The following is a 12,610-nucleotide window of genomic DNA, read 5'->3' as shown; positions in this document are numbered from 1 at the left end:
ACTACCCACACACACATACACCAGTACACACACAAACACATACACACACACACACACACCTACACACAACTACCCACGCATTCTTACCAGTACACAGACACAAACACATATGCCTACACACACATACACACACAACCCCACACACGCATTCATACACACAACTACCCAAACACTTATGCCAGCACACAGACACAAACACACATGCCTACACACACATACACATAACCCCTACACACAAACATACATAACCCCCACGCACAAACACACACTCCTACATACACACACTCGTGATTGCAAAAAACATAATTTGAATTCAAGATGTCAAAACTCTAATTTTTTCCTTTTTTTTTATTAATTTGTTTTATTACTGATATAATTGTTCAATAGATATAAAAAAAAAATATATTCAGCCCATGTTTGCTATAATTTACCCATTGTCAATTACATCCATAGTACTGTACTGCCGTGAGAGGGCTGAAGGCAGTATCCGCATAAATGAGGTTTTGATATCTTTGAAGAAACGTGCTTTGGATTCCATGCTAACAAAAGGGAAGTGTTAGAATTTAACGTTCATTTACGCTTCGTGCTTTATTTTCAGCGAAAACCGAATCAACAATCTTGTACACTAAAGCTAAAGCACAATAGATGGCAAAATTGCCACAATGTGCTTTAAAAAAAAAAAAGAGAGAAAACACGGTGTTTTATATTGAATGGGTAAAAAGAGCACAAGCGCGAACGTTGTAATTTATTTTAATAAACCGACCTTACAGTGAAACTATAGCTATTTGATACTTAAAATACACCACCAACTCAGTTATTCCAAACGAGGACTGCAGTTTCATGCTTTTTAGCACTCATCAGCCCGGAATAGGAATCACATGAGCTGGAGGCGAAAAACCTCTCAAGGGAGCCAAGAGAGCCAAACAAACTGATAGCTATTCCTATTCAGAGTCACAACTGACTACAACTGTATTTATGTCGAGGACTGCATACTAAGTGCCTTGCCTCCATTGTTTTTATATACCGATAGATGGCAGCACCATCACCGGATCGAACAGTTAATGAGAATTTAGAACTAGTCCAGGAGCAAATAGCTACCTAGTACTAGCACCCCCAGAGGTATCGTTTCACTTGGAGGACATTGGGACCACGAGCATATTTAACGTCGCCCAGTCCCCTTTAATGACGACGGTGGGTCTTCGACCATCGAGGTTCGAACCCAGGACCCTCCTGCCCCGAAATCGACACTCTACCGATCGGGCTACCACGGCCCAAACTGATAGCTAATGCAGAATTAACAAACCAGAAGAGCGACCGCAGCAATGATGCGGTTCAACTCAAGACCACCAGCTCATTGATGTATTTTAAGTATTTCTGCCTTAGCCCTGGCTTAGGGCGGTAACTTACGACAAAATACCACGCTTTGCCATCAATCTTTGAGTTGAACCACACCATTGCTGCGGTCGCTCATCTGGTTTGCTAATTCTGCATTAGCTACCAGTTTGTTTGGCAGTCTTGGCTCCCTTAAGAGGTTTTTCGCCTCCAGCTCATGTGATTCCTATTCCTGGCTGAGTGCTAAAAAGCACGAAACTGCAGTCCTCGGATGGAGTAACTGAGCTGGTGGTGTACTTTAAGTATTTCTGCTTTAGCCCTGGCTTAGGGCGGTAACTTACTACAAAATATAGCTATTTAAGTTTCTAAAAATGTTCTATGTGCAACCCTCTAGTCAAGTGACAGATATCTATAAGGTACGCACACTATAGTTGTGGCAAACCTAATCTGGCAGCGTCCTAATGTTGTGATTAGGATCTGCGTAGCCTTCACAATGCTGCACAGTGCCGAATCTACGATTTTTCTGAGCCGGAGAAAACCCTGAAACTGCGTCCCCTACCTATCTTCTTTCAAGTTTTTATGTTGAGTTTCAACGGGAAAAAAAGAAAATATCCAACCCCTGGCATCCATTTGAATTTCGACGTCTTGAATTCAAATTATGCTTTTCACAATCATGAATTGCGATAGCACCTTACTTGTTGGGTTTCTTGTTTCTACAAATGGAATAGAATGGAAATTGAGAAAAAATTCGCATCTTTCATATTATAACTGCTGATTTTTCTTGATTAGGTAGTACGAGGCATATCCATGAAATTGGAAATGATAATTAGGATGCGGTAATAAAATGTGCAGTTATTACGGAAATTTGCATCCGTACACTAACTTATCATAAAGATTATATTTACAGCGAAAACCATTATGGCATTTGTGTTTCTAATCATTCTTAAATAATGAGAATTAGTAATCTGGACTACATTTTGTATTTATATGAAGTTCGGGCATTTAATTAAATCGATAAAGGTGTTTTCCCTGAAACAAAATGTGATTTTACACCAAAAAAAAAGTCTTCAAATGTAAAATCTGCTTGGGTTGAGCCTTGGTAAAAAACGTAACCACACGCGATTTGTAATTATGACGACAAAAATTGGTCTCTCTAAATAAATAGTAAAAAGAACGAGCTAGACCATAGACTAATAATAAGAATAGACCGAGCTATGGCAACCCTTTTGCTGCTCATAAATCAAACCATGTGACTGGTGGATATCCTAGCAACAGCGGGCGTTGATCGTAGCAGACGATCAACGCCCGCGAGAAATAAAATAAATAGAATGGATGGAACACGGAAGAATGATCTTTTATGGAGTCCGATTTGTAAATTTGTTATTCTAAGTTGTAAATATTTTGTTAATATAGTGAGTTTTTCGTTTAGATAGTACTGTGAATTTTCTTCATTCAATTTCAATAACTCTCTAAGCAAGTAAAGATGCAAGCGCCCAAAAATAATCGGTAAACGGTAAGATTTTTAACCTACAATTTCAATTTAAGATACCGATTAGTACATTTTTGCGTTAACGCAAAACGTTTACGCCATTACGTTCACGCCAACGCGGACGTAGCAGTTCCGAATGAAATAAAAGTTACTGAAAATTGTGAACAGAAACTAATTACTAATGTCAAAATAATGCACAACTAAAAGAAAAACAGTTCAATCTCTGCACCTGGAAAACAATTATAACGAAAACACATTACGTCTTAAAATACATGTCGAGTGCCAAACTATAGATAATGTTGCCATCTAGCAACCATGCTGCCAAAGTTTTCGCCAAGCCTCCCACCAGTCACATGATGTATCCATGAACCAATTTTTTCATCAGCAAGTCTGGGAAAGCTCGGTCTACTCTTATTATTAGTCTATGAGCTAGACTTATTCTCCACGTCATGGTTATCTGAAAATGCAACGGAATGTCAATGACGGCGAAGTAAAAGCAATAAGAGAGCGTGCTTGCTCAAAAATTAAGTAAGTAAATAAAATATTACAATATTTTTCTTTAAATAACCCTATAGAAATAGGGTAAATTTGTTGACCGCCAGAATTTTCCGCCAGGGGCAAGGTTCCCGCTAGCTCTCCCTTAGATCCAGCAGTAATGCTGCCAATTTACGTTTGCCACAACTATAGTTTCTGCCGCACTCCTGGTTAAGAGCCAATGTATAGTCACAGCATCGATCACCTTATTAACCGACTTCAAAAAAGAAGGTTATGATTTCGTATTGCGGCTTTTTATGTATGTTTTCGAATTATTCCAACACTACTGGACCGATTTGAAAAAAAAAAAAAATTGTTTGGAAGAGTATACTCCCTAGATGGTCCCAATGTAATTTGGTATGAATCTGATAAGGGGTCTCGGAGAAATCCAAGAAACTTTAAATTTCATACGTCACGATCACGTGGTTTTGCTGTGATCGGTGTATTTCACACCTAAGGTTTTGGCTTTCTTTTGAACGATATTTAATTCTCGCGGCACATGGATGATTAATTTTTGTAACACTGCGCCGCCTGTTAATTTTTTATTATAGGTGTTACTAATGTATTTATTACTGCGTAGAAAAGCAGTAAATTAAATATGTTTTGCTACTCTAATAGTTGAAACAATTACCTTAATATTTTATTTACTAATAAATAACTTTATTTAGGCACTAAAATATAACTGAGTAGGTTTAGTTTTGAAGACTGATTTCGCGTATAGTCAAATTAGTGGTTTAATTCAGGATTCGGTGGGTTGTCAGTTACATTAGGTAGTTGTTTATAGGAGGCCTCGACTTCAAAAGGATATTAAAAATTAAGAGATCGTATATAATCAGTTAGGTATTTAAAATAATTCTTCGTATAGTAATTTAAATCAGTGTTTATTTTATAAGTTTAGTTGATTTTCGTACTGGAATCATAAAATAAATTTCATTTCTATGTTTGGGTAGGAAATAGAATGTAAGTGTAATCAGTTATTTTTTGCTTAGTTCCTGGGTATTTTTTGAAGGCGGTTTTTTTTTTATTTAAAAGTAATTTTTTTAGTAGAATTTCATTATATTTAAATATGCAAAACAAAGAACAGATACTAATCATAGACATACGGACGGATCAAATAAGACTGAAACATGTGCTCCTAAGTTGCCCGTGTTACAAGATACTTTTGACTCTTTTTACTTCCTTTTACAAAAAAGGAAGTATTGTATTCGCGAAAAAATTTTCACTCAAAAATCGCCCTTAATTTCCATTTTGCTCACCCCCAAATGAATGTTGAGTTTTTTTTTCGATTCGACCACATACGGAAAAGTGCCTAAGAATGTATAGACACGCGAAATATCCATTTTGACCATCACCGAGGTAATTACAACGACTTTTCTCGTGACGTCTGTATGTATGTGCGTATGTGCGTATGTATCTCGCATAACTCAAAAATGGTATGTCCTAGAAAGTTGAAATTTGGTACATAGACTCGTAGTGGGGTCTAGTTGTGCACCTCCCCTTTTGGTTGCTTTCGGATGTTCCTAAGGGGGTCTTTTGCTCCTTTTTGGGGGGAAATCATTGTTAATATCAATGCCAACTCAAGTGGTGTTATAATTTGGCGGACACTTGGCGATATATCGCCAGTCTTTTGGTCGCCAAGTTTTGTCGCCAACTTGGCGGAAAATTTGGCGATTTTTTTTAATCTGGTTTTAATTTGGCCATCGTTTTTAATATTTAGAGATTAAACTATTGAATCACATTAAAATTGCCAATAATGGGAAAATGACATTAAAATGGAGTAAAAGGAAGTCATGTGAGGCACACATCAGCTCGTTTTTTTAAAGCTTATTACTAAACATCGAAACGAAACCAATGACAAACAACGAAGAACATTTCAATCTTGTACAGCAATGTAGACACTCACTCAAAACAGAACACCATAAAAGAAATCTTTAAAGTGTTGTAACTTTATCAGTTCTTAATAACTTTGAAATATTTCCTAAACTGTTTATTTATTTGTTTATCTAGAGTCAACGTTTGCTCCAGAGTTTACTCAAAAGTTGTCAGACAAAGAAGTCAAAGAAAATGGAACTGTAGAATTTACCGTCAAATTCACAGGAAAACCCAAACCTACAGCTAAATGGTAATTATATCAGTTTATGAATTTACAAAATATAGGACATGACTGAAAAATGTAGGACAAAGGGAAATATTTTTCAGGAGAGCAACACTGACACAGGTTGCAGACACAATACTAACAAATACCATTTTGTGTTACTGATAAACACAGAATTATGCAGCATTCCTTGCTGAAAGTTAATTTTCTTCTCTTGACAATTGCGGGAATTGAAATATGTCTGGGGCGTAGAGAAAAAAAAAATCTGACGTGGTAGAATAAAACTAACTGCTGTTTTGAAATCAGTGTTGTATCTCAACTCTAAAGGTGGTGTCCAGGTGGCGCCCTCGTAGTAGTTAAATGCTAGCACATTTTGCTTTGGCAGTGTCGTTACCTGAAGAGCCGATGCAGGTGTGCTAGATCACAGAGAATTGTTTGTACATAATGTTTTAATCACCAAATAAAAGTATTTTACCAAATTTTTATCCATCTACATTTTTAACATAGAGTTCACTATTAATTTACCGAAGGAACCGTTGCCAATCAGCATGCCTATTTTTTCCTAAAACGGTCCAAAAACCAAACTCATCTGACCTTGTGTTGCAAATTGTTAAACTACGGAAATCTCTTAAACTTCATTTCATGTCTGTGTTTTCGAGATTGGCTACATAATCATTTCTGTTCTTGAGTCGTAAATATTAGACGGGGCCGTAGTAGCCTGCTCGGTAAGGCAATGGACTTGGGGCCGGAGGGTCTCGGGATCGACCTTCGCTGGTCGATGATCCGCCGTCGTCATTAATGGTAACTGGGCGACGTTAAATATGCTCGTGGTCACAATGTCCTCCAAGTAAAAGATACCTCTGGGGGGTGTCACCACTCTTTACTAACGCTTGGGCAGATCTGTATCTTCCCAGTGGCTATCGAGTGGAACAGTGAGTAGGCAATGGGTACCACCGGAGTCAGCTCTGTACCTGGGTCCACGGTGCCTAGAGTCGTAAGTGGTTGGATTTTCGTTCCCGTCAGGGTCTAGGGGGCCCCGGTCGAAAGGTCAGTACTCTGAAAGCCCAAGATGGCAGTAACAGAGCGGGGTTCCTTTTTGTGTGCCTCTGGGGTTGCCAGACCAGAAAGTTATTCGGCTCCTGGCGTGGTTCTAAATTCTGGAACTGTCCATAGATGGTATCACCATCTATTGTATTGTCTTCTGAAGGCAAGGCGCCTGGCACGCAGTCCTTCATAATTTGAGGGTCAGAGGTCCCTTTGATAGTTAATAGTTTATAAATATTAAACATTACTTTTTCAATCATGAGTGAGAAGAGAGAAAATATCATGTCTCAGTTAGAAGTTTCTTTGAAACGAAATTTGGTTATTAATTGTTTATCTTCTCATTATATGGTTTCTTGCTTTACTCTTAGGACATTGGACGGTGCAGAGCTGACATTAGAGGCAGGACACACCGAGCTCAAGGTGGAGGAAGACGGTGCTTCCCTTACCCTAGTGCTCTCTGGAGCCACCAGGGAAGACGTCGGGAAATACGCCTGCACCATCACCAACGAACTCGGATCGCAGACGACAGCAGGAAGGCTGACCATTACAGGTAGTTACACCTATTAAAGAGAGGCCTAGTAGAGATATTTTAGAATTGCTATTTCAACTGGTAAAATGAAGCTGTTTTTTCTTACGACCAAGTGAGAAAATCATTGATCCGTAAATTTTAAAACTCTAGATCCAATAAAGTCCTTCTGATTTTCACTTTTGAGGAGAAAAATGGTCGTAAATTGCTGTGCATTTAAAATCAATAAAGAATGTGGGCAATAATTAATATCAACCACATTTTTAGTAAATATTTCAGGTATTTTCATCCCTAAAATCAAAAGTTTAACTATCTCTCCGTCTCCCCTAAGCTCAACAAAAAATATCTCTTCTACGGGTTAGAAGATGAACCAGAAAAATTAAGATTATCCCTTTGATATTTCGTATCTTTTTTTTTTTTTTTTCGTTTACTTGCAGTTTTGGTTTGAGCCAATAATTTTAAATTATGGGTTTGTTGACCGCAGTTTGATTACCTTCAATAAAAAAGCTCTCTAGCATCTTTAAAATAACTCCAATTTAGATGATCTACAACTTTCTTATTGTATACACCTCCATCTTTCGTTATTCGATGTCCGTAGATTTGTGGAATCAAAATACGGTAGATGCAAAAGATAAGAACCGCATTTACGAAACAATTAACAAACTAGAGTTGTAAGAATCTGATGTTCTCTTGCTTTTTTCAGCTGCCCCCCGATTCTTGAAAGAATTAGAAGACAAGGAAGGGGAGGAAGGTGTTCCTTTAAAATTAAACGTAAAATTCGAAGGCCAGCCAGATCCAAAAACAGCTTGGTAAGTAGAGATGTTTACATTGCAGTCACTAAGAAAACACTCTGCATTAGTTCGTTTAATACTTGCCGAGAATCAAATTAAACGGGACCTTCATCATCAAATAAAATGGTATATTTGATGGTCTTGTGAACATTTTTCTCTTATTAAAGTACATATTGTAATTCAAACGAGTTAAAACACATATGATCGAAATTATTTAAAATGCTTTTTAGGCTTCAGAAACTTTATTCAAGCAATTATCACTATCTATGAGACGATTGAGAAATAGTGGAAGAAAGTGCCAAAAAAGTGAGATTTATTAAGGAACATAGCACATGAAACTTCTAGAAATATGAAAGATTTGCAAAAATAACCATATAAACGAAGTTTTAAATTTTGAATGACGAGCCGAAAAAAATAACTGAACAACAATTTTGAGTAATATAAAAAATATTAACAACAAAAGAAGGGCAAAACAAAAACAAGGACATAAGAACGAACACTAAATAAGAGACAAAAATCCAATCTCCTAAAGGAAGGAGAACAATTTAGGTCATTAATTAATGGGGAGTGTGTTCGCAACCAGCACAATATTACATATTGCGCCAGTCGTACACGCATGACTGGTATTGATTTGGGCTCTAGACAACCTGAAAACTGGCTTGATTAGTTGAGTCAGGATTTCAGTTGATGACTGCCAATGGTAGGGTTCGAGAATGGCGCAGAGCCCGAGCAGCCATGAACCAAACTTGACAACATGGCAGTACGTTAGCTGGTGTTAGCTCTATAATGATGTGGGCTGTTTTTACACGGTATAGACTGGGTCATCTCATCCAACTTTACCGACCACTGAATGAAAACATTTCTGTCATATACTTTAACACCTCTTGCAGCCTTTCATGAACATCATCTACCAAAGAGAGATAACATTTTTATGAATGAAAATACGCCATGTCGCCTATTCACAACGATTGGCAATTGGCCTGAAGAACACTCTGGATAGTTCAAGCAAATTATTTGGATACCTATAGACGGCCCGATATGGCTTCATTCGATCCTTTATGGGACATACAGGTTAGGATTCAAAACTAATGCCTTCCCTCAAAAAGACAGATTTATTGAGTTGATCGGGAGAAACTAACTAATAGTTTTCGAAATAGGCATCTCCTGCATCAATGCACTTTTGTAGGCTTCTTTTCTAGGCCTCAAAGGCATCCCTGAAGTCCTGTTCCGGTATTTCTGCAAGGGCTGCCTTGACATTTGCTTGAATGTCCTTAATGGAGTCGAAACGTTTTCCTTTCAGCACTGATTTTAAGTGCAGAAACAAGAAGTCAGGGGGCAACACGTCCGGGTTGTTGGCAGGCTGGGGTACCACGAGAACGTTGACTTGGACCTACTTCAGTCAAAATTCTCGGCGCAAGTTTTGCGCAAACTTTCCGCATGGGCATCTCCTCGGTAACAGTGCATTGCACCGTTGTCTCTAATAAGTTCAGGGCTTCTGCTACTTGGACGAGACTCAAACGCCGGTCCGTGTTCAAAAATTCACGCACTTTCAGCACATTCACGCCAGTACGGGCTGTCGACGGGCGTTCAGAGGAGTTAGCCAGTCAACTCTTCCCGACCGTCATGAAAGGTTTTGTGTCAGTTTTTGAATAGGGCAGACACTCAGCCCCAAACGCCTGTTGAAGTATTGCGAAGGTTTCGGAAAGAGACCGGAAGCAAAATGTTATCACGTAGCGTTGCTCTTGCGAACGTTCAATATCGCCGTGTCACGTACCACCGTATAGGGGCAACTGTTAACACATTGACTGCTAGGGACGAAATAATTCGTCCTCCGGAATTATGCTGTATGCGCTAGGGACAAGATAACTCGTCCTCCAGCCAACACGTTGCTATATTTTTTCAGCGGGTTCCATTGGCTTTCCTGGCTGTTCTGTCGCGCATAGATGAACATTTAGACAAGGTTCAAAAAGAGAACACAAGATTTTGCCACTACTGCGTTTGCTGTGAAAACATTTTCTGAAGCAGGAGTGCGCGCGATTAAACGAGATAGCGCCCGAGTTTTTTGTGCTGTAATCTGTGGAGTAAATAAAACTCGCGCGATATCTCGTTTGATCGCGCGCACGTTTTTTGTGCTGTAGTCTGTGGAGTAAATAAAAATGTAAAATGAGCAAACATAAGTATATGTCGCTCGAAGATGAAGTGAAATTTGTTATTTTATCGGATGATGAACTAGTTGACGATGATGACAGTGACAGGGACGGTAGCAACTTGAGCGAAAGGGAGATTGAGCGACAGGGATTGAGCGCAGGGAGTCCATATATAGGCTGTCGACGACGCAGTTAATGTGTTAAGGTCGATGCTACAGCTCCGATAGTTGGGAGGACACTAACCAACGTTGCGGTGTGAAGCCATCGCCCCCCACCACAGTCGCTGTCAAGGAGAGCGCGCTGCAGAGTGCGTACTCGACAGTATAACGTGAGGCTCATCACTTTTGATTCCTACCTTGTAATTAAGAAGTAGGTTCGTGCATAAAACCTTGCACGGACAATGTCTTTGAAAGTATGTACGTCCATAGCAGTAGCATGGCTAAAAATTTCTGACGAGGGCTTTCGACTACTTATTGATCCCATGCCACGTCGAGGTTTTTTTTTTTTTTTTTTTTTTTTTTTTTGTCTTCGGAGGCTCCAACACGTCTCATATTTTTCGTCACCTTAGTGTAAATCATGCCATATTTAAATATATTTCATGATTAATCGCAATATGAATTAAGAAGTTTACCCAATTAATCACAAAAAAAAAACAGCATTTGCTATCAATCTTTTGTGTAAGTTTAAACTTCAAATACCATTTCACTTCTTAAATGATTTCAATGAGAAACAGTGGTTTCGACTACTTTTTTTTCCTACCAAAACATTTTCCAGAATTTTTCTATTTCTTTTCCATTCAGGAAGAAAGATGGTGTTCCATTGGACTTGACTGGAGGTCACTTTAAGACTACGATTGAAAGTGACGATTCATTGACCCTTCTTATAGACAAGCTAAACAAGCAAGACGCAGGAAAGTTCACTTGCGAAATCAGCAATTCACACGGTTCTGCTTCTACATCTGCCGTGATCACAGTCACAGGTAAGTCTACGATATTTTACATTTTTCAAGTTAAGTTTTTGATGTTTCTTTTCTTAAGAAGCCTATTCATTGAAGTAAAACAAAGACATACTTATGAAGCTGTGCTAATACAGTAAAACCTGTAAAGTTGACCACCTTTGTAAGTTGACCACCTGTATAAGTTGACCGCTTTTGTCAGGAACGGAATTAGTCCTATCTTATATAATGAAAGAAAACCTCTGTAACTTGACCACCTCTCTATGTTGACCACCTGTCTATCTTGACCACTAATATACACCCAGCTTTGGTTTGGAGTATTGTAAAAAACCCTTCGTAAGTTGACCACTTGGCAAAAGCATTAGATTGTACTAAAAGTTTAATCAGTTATGCATCAAATAAGCAACTAGGCATTAAAAAAAAAAAAAAAAAAAAAAACAATGAATATTTATGTTTCTATCGAAAAACATTGGGCTTATGTTAAGTCCCAGAAAATGCGCCGAACTTCATTAAGGAGTTATTTTGTTGAAAAATAGATTACCATTGTTACAAATGTACAAGAAAAAATCAAATGAAGAATTTAAGTCACTTTTGACTTGTTATGAATTTTTAGGAATTGTTAATGTCAAGTAAGTAGTTTTTCATAAGCAATGAGACATTTTTTCGTTGGTCGATTTACAGAAATTTTAAATTTATTTGATAATTTACGCGTCATTCTGGTAAATAATCTCTGAAAATATTTAAAAACATTTTTACTTTTTGTTTTAAAGTAATTTTAAACAATGAAAGTTAGTTTAAAGTATTCCAATTAGTTAAAAAATGAATGCATAGGGCAAGAAATAACAAAAAAAAAAAAAAACAGTTTTCGTTACTACCCTCTATAAGTTGACCACCGGTCTAAGTTGACCACCTAAGTACTGCACTGCAAGTGGTCAACTTACACAGGTTTCACTGTACTAGATAACGCATCCAAAATATTACTAAGCCTTCATCATCGTCATTAGCATTGTCACGATAATCTTTTGTAGGGGTCCTAATCTTCTTCCAAAGACTTTTCCATTCCACCTTCTGCCAAAAATTTAAGTTTTTGGATGACGGTGCAAAGAAAACTTAAAAGAAAACTTTTAGAATTGTACAATCTACATCCAGAATCCAGACAGTTCTCCCATTTTTCTTACATGTTCCTCTTGATCGCTAACGAAAATTGCATTGAAGACTTGACCATTTTCTCTGCACTCATTCTCAGATGGTTACCTAAAATTAATGCATAGTTTTTTTCTAAGTCTTATTAAGAATACTTATATTCTATTCTTTACAAATTTTATATAAAGTTCGAAATTACATATCGTCGCCCCAGAGCAACAGTAAGATATCTAATCCCAGAAATAAAAGTAAGATATCCTACTGTTCCTTTAAGACGACGATACATCTCTCTCAAACTATAAATTTTTCTTTGAAACTTAACTTTAGTGTTCTGATAACTTCTTGGGATAATGCACTTTCTTCAAATTAGTTCCGATCAAATCATGACACATATACCTTTAAAATATACTTAAGATGTCTGCAGAAGAAGATATGATTTTTTCAGTCTTTTTGATAAGTCAAAAGTTTTCGATAAGCAAGTAAATGCATTATATTAGTCAAGAATTTTTGTAGAATAAAACACTACAGACGTTTGTTTGAAGATACGTTGATTC

At 37.6% G+C, this 12,610-nt stretch overlaps 1 protein-coding gene across 1 annotated transcript in view; it reads left to right on the top strand.

Moving 5' to 3' along the window:
• LOC129217813 (muscle M-line assembly protein unc-89-like) overlaps window positions 1-12,610 on the top strand; it is a 161,798-nt gene that overhangs the window by 10,295 nt on the left and 138,893 nt on the right. The window contains exons 6-9 of the mRNA XM_054852152.1: window positions 5,363-5,477; window positions 6,863-7,044; window positions 7,724-7,829; window positions 10,759-10,937. Coding sequence (XP_054708127.1) covers window positions 5,363-5,477; window positions 6,863-7,044; window positions 7,724-7,829; window positions 10,759-10,937 — 582 coding nt within the window. The remainder of the gene's footprint in view (window positions 1-5,362; window positions 5,478-6,862; window positions 7,045-7,723; window positions 7,830-10,758; window positions 10,938-12,610) is intronic.

This window comes from Uloborus diversus, chromosome 2 (genome assembly GCF_026930045.1).
Source record: "Uloborus diversus isolate 005 chromosome 2, Udiv.v.3.1, whole genome shotgun sequence".
Lineage (NCBI taxonomy): Eukaryota > Metazoa > Arthropoda > Arachnida > Araneae > Uloboridae > Uloborus > Uloborus diversus.
The sequence above is the reverse complement of the archived record's forward strand: the minus strand, read 5'-3'. Positions and strand labels throughout refer to the sequence as shown.